Source organism: Charadrius vociferus, unplaced genomic scaffold, assembly GCF_000708025.1.
Source record: "Charadrius vociferus isolate BGI_N301 unplaced genomic scaffold, ASM70802v2 scaffold559, whole genome shotgun sequence".
Taxonomy (NCBI): Eukaryota; Metazoa; Chordata; class Aves; order Charadriiformes; family Charadriidae; genus Charadrius; species Charadrius vociferus.
The window spans coordinates 453,419-457,023 of record NW_009650252.1 but is presented as its reverse complement, the minus strand read 5'-3'; the positions used below and the strand labels follow the sequence as shown (position 1 = coordinate 457,023).

Sequence of the window (3,605 nt, the reverse complement as noted above, 5' to 3'; positions counted from 1 at the left end):
GGCGGCCCCAGCCTGCCCGGCCCCCCTGGCCATGGCTTCCAGCCCCCCATGGGCATCAAGCAGGAGCCCCGGGACTACTGCATCGACTCAGGTGGGTTCTTGTGGTGGTCGGGTGCCAGTGCCCAGGGCGGTGTGGGTTACACAGGCAGCAGCACGGCAGGTTGAGCCTCGGGCAGCGGGTGCTGCATCACTCCAGGGCTCTTACGGTGCCGGGCTGCCGACCAACCGGGTAGATGGGCTCTTTTCTTTCTTCCCCCTTCTCTTTCCTTTCCAAAGCTGGGGGGTGCAGGGGGATAGAGCAGACATTCACCGTATGCTGTGCAGTGTGGTGTGTGCCATTGCCATGGGCTGGGGTGCCCTGTGGCACCCGGCGGGTCCCCCCTGCAGCCCTGGCCTGGGGCCAGCTGTGTTTTCTGGCTGCTGGACCCCACCAGCATCACAGAAAAATCCTCTAATCGCCTTAGGGCCTAAAAATACCCCGACCTCGGGATGGAGGGTGGCACGGCCCAGCAGATGGCAGGGGAGGTGCGGTGATGCCTCCCCCCAAATCGTACTGGTTTTCCCCCAAAATGGCTGGGGGTGGGCGCAGTGGCGCAGGGTGTGCTTGGGGGGGAAGATGCTGCCAAGCACTCGGTGGGATCCACGGGACATACATCCTTAACGCTGCATTCCTCTCCCTCACAGAAGTGCCTAACTGCCAGTCCTCCTACCTGCGGGGGGGCGTCTTCCCCAGCAGCCATGACGGTGAGTGCACCCCCGGCCCTCTCCCACTCACCGGCATCCCCAGCGTGTCCCGTACCATCCCTCCCTTGGGGCAGGCAGACCCCCCCTGAAGGCTGGCAGAGCTGCAAGGCACCCCGAAAAACACCCGTGAGAGCCCCGTGGTGCCCGGGAGAGCCTGCATGCGAGCAGCACCGGCACCGCTGCTAAAAATAGGGCCTGTGCCACGCAGCCGCCAGCCCCTGCGAGCGTGCCATGAGGGCATGGCAGTGCCGCGTAATCCGGGATAACATGCTCGATATAGCCGCTAAGAGGGTTTTGGTTCTCCCAGCTCCCTGGAGTGAGGGGGGAACAGAGCTGTGTGGCGCTTAGCCGGTGCGGTGCCACCAAAATAACTGGGGGTGGGGTCTTGGTGCTGGAAGGGGCCAAACTTGTGGGTTTTCGGGTCCAGCTGGGGTGGTGGAGGTGCCCTGTGCTCACCGAGCATCTTTTTTCCCCCTAGGATTTTCTTATGAAAAGGACACACGATTGTATTTTGATGACACGTGCGTGGTACCAGAGAGGCTGGAGGGTAAGAATCCGGCCCCAGAGGCGGGCTGGGCGGTGACCAGGGCTCGTGGAGGGAGACCCGAGGCCGGGCTGCACAGTAGCTGGCTTTTAAGGCCAAGCTGTGCTGGCGTGGTGCTCTTGTGAGCTGCCGAGCATCATCCTGTGCGGCTGCTCGGCATCGCTCCCATGTCTTGTCCCCTTCCCTGCCACCCACCCCACGCCTCGCCTGCATGCATAGGGCTGGGGGGGAGTCCCTGTTCGTGTCCCCCGCCAAGGGGCGCAGCCCGGGAGAGGGGCAGAGCCAGGGCATTTAACCCCCTGTGTCTCGGTGCGGGCAGGTAAAGTGAAGCAGGAGCCCACCCTGTACCGTGAGGGCCCTCCCTACCAGCGGCGCGGGTCCCTGCAGCTCTGGCAGTTCCTGGTCACCCTCCTGGACGACCCCGCCAACGCACACTTCATCGCCTGGACCGGCCGGGGCATGGAGTTCAAGCTGATTGAGCCCGAGGAGGTACGGGGGTGAGGGAGTGTCCCACCCCAGCGTCCGACATGCCAGAGCTGGGGGCTGCAGCCCGGGAGCAGCCTGGGGATGTGCAGGGTGGGGGTGGCCGGATCCTTCCCACACAGCACTTCATGTTTGGACACATGTCTTCACTCTCTGGGCAGCTTTTGAGGGCGAGAAGGGAAAAGCCAGCCTCGCGCCTGCACTCAGCAGCCATAGAAATTTGCCTTTAATCTCCTCCACTGCCTCTCAGCACGACAGGCGCTCTGCTCCCGGAGCCGCTGGCCGTCACCAGCCGCAGTGGCGTTGCTGCTGTGCCCCACCTTGGGCGCCTTGCGGAGACCCGCTGCTCAGCCATGGCTCCATCCCTCCCAAACTGCTCCGATCCTTTGATCCTTTGCCGTGGGTCCCCGGTGGTGGCGCAGTGCTGTGCCGGAGCTGTGTGGCTCTGCAGGAGGGTGACACAGAGGAAAAAGCTGTTTGGGGAGTAATTGAAAGCAGCTGTAGCACCGAGCTGCGCATTGTGGGTAATTACCCATAATATCTCTTAGGCCGTGCATGGAAATTGTGGTTTTTTGAAGCGGCTTTTTTGGCAGGCTCCCCTAATCAAATGTCTTTTGAATTCGGCCCCCGGTTTGGCAGTGGCGGCGTTGTGGCAGCTGGCGCTCGGAGCTGGAGCGTTTATCACAGCAGGCGGGGAATCGCTCCGGGACTGCGGTGACACTTTTACCCCTGGCTGCTCCAACCCCCAGAACCAACCCCTGACCCTACATTTTGGTTGTGATTTCCTTCGAGGATCCAGCTCAGAGCCTCAGCTGGAGCCTTCACGGCTGCCACCTCTCTTCCCCGCAGGTAGCGCGGCGCTGGGGCATCCAGAAGAACCGGCCGGCCATGAACTACGACAAGCTCAGCCGCTCCCTGCGCTACTACTACGAGAAGGGCATCATGCAGAAGGCGAGTGACCCACTGTCACAGGGGGAATGTGACCATCCCCTGCCATCACCCCATCATCCTGGGGCACAGTGCAGAATCAGTCGCACCGGGTGTGTTACTCCCCGGGGGGGAAAGTGCAGGGCACCTCTCATCCCTCCTTCTCCTCGCAGGTGGCTGGCGAGCGGTACGTCTATAAGTTCGTCTGCGACCCCGACGCCCTCTTTTCCATGGCCTACCCTGACAACCAGCGTCCCTTCCTGAAGACGGAGCCCGACTGCCCAGTTGCCGAGGAGGAGACAGTGCCACTGACGCACTTCGAGGACAGCCCGGCGTACCTCCTGGAGATGGATCCCTGTGGCAGCCTTCCCTACGCGGAGGGCTTCGCGTACTGACTTGGCGGGCCAGCAGAGCCACAAGCACTAGCGCATCCGCTTTGGGCAAATACGGTTTTGTAAAGAATATTTTTTTGCTGTTCTTAAAAAGAGGAAAAAAAAAAACCAAACAAACAACACAATGACAAAAAAAACCCACCAAACGACAAACCGCACGTGTGCACACACACAAATTGGAGGAATCTAAAATGCCTGATGTGTGGCACTGCCGAATTCTGTCCAAGGGCTAGTGCATAGGACTGCCCGTGGCTGGCACCTCCCGCCAAGCATCGGCGCCGTGTCTTTTGGGGCAACGGGAGCTAAAGCCGCAGTCTCTGACCCAGGCCCCCCATTCCTTGCCAGCGCGGAGGGGGCCGCCGGCTCCAGCAGCGCCCTGGGACTGGGCTGAGCTGCCCTGGCCGCCCGGCCAATTGTCATGACAATCTGCTTTGCATCGAGCGCGATCCGCGTAGCTGCCTTGTGTGGTGGAAAGGGCTTTGATTTGCACAGAGGAGGGATGCGGGGGGGCTGCG

General features: G+C 61.7%; 1 protein-coding gene across 1 annotated transcript in view; it reads left to right on the top strand.

Moving 5' to 3' along the window:
- ETV5 (ets variant 5) overlaps nt 1–3,198 on the top strand; it is an 11,781-nt gene extending 8,583 nt beyond the window's left edge. Inside the window, exons 8-13 of the mRNA XM_009893087.1 lie at nt 1–91; nt 685–744; nt 1,223–1,291; nt 1,608–1,777; nt 2,621–2,722; nt 2,872–3,198. Coding sequence (XP_009891389.1) covers nt 1–91; nt 685–744; nt 1,223–1,291; nt 1,608–1,777; nt 2,621–2,722; nt 2,872–3,093 — 714 coding nt within the window. The 3' untranslated portion in view covers nt 3,094–3,198. The remainder of the gene's footprint in view (nt 92–684; nt 745–1,222; nt 1,292–1,607; nt 1,778–2,620; nt 2,723–2,871) is intronic.
- The last annotated feature ends 407 nt before the right edge of the window (nt 3,199–3,605 follow it).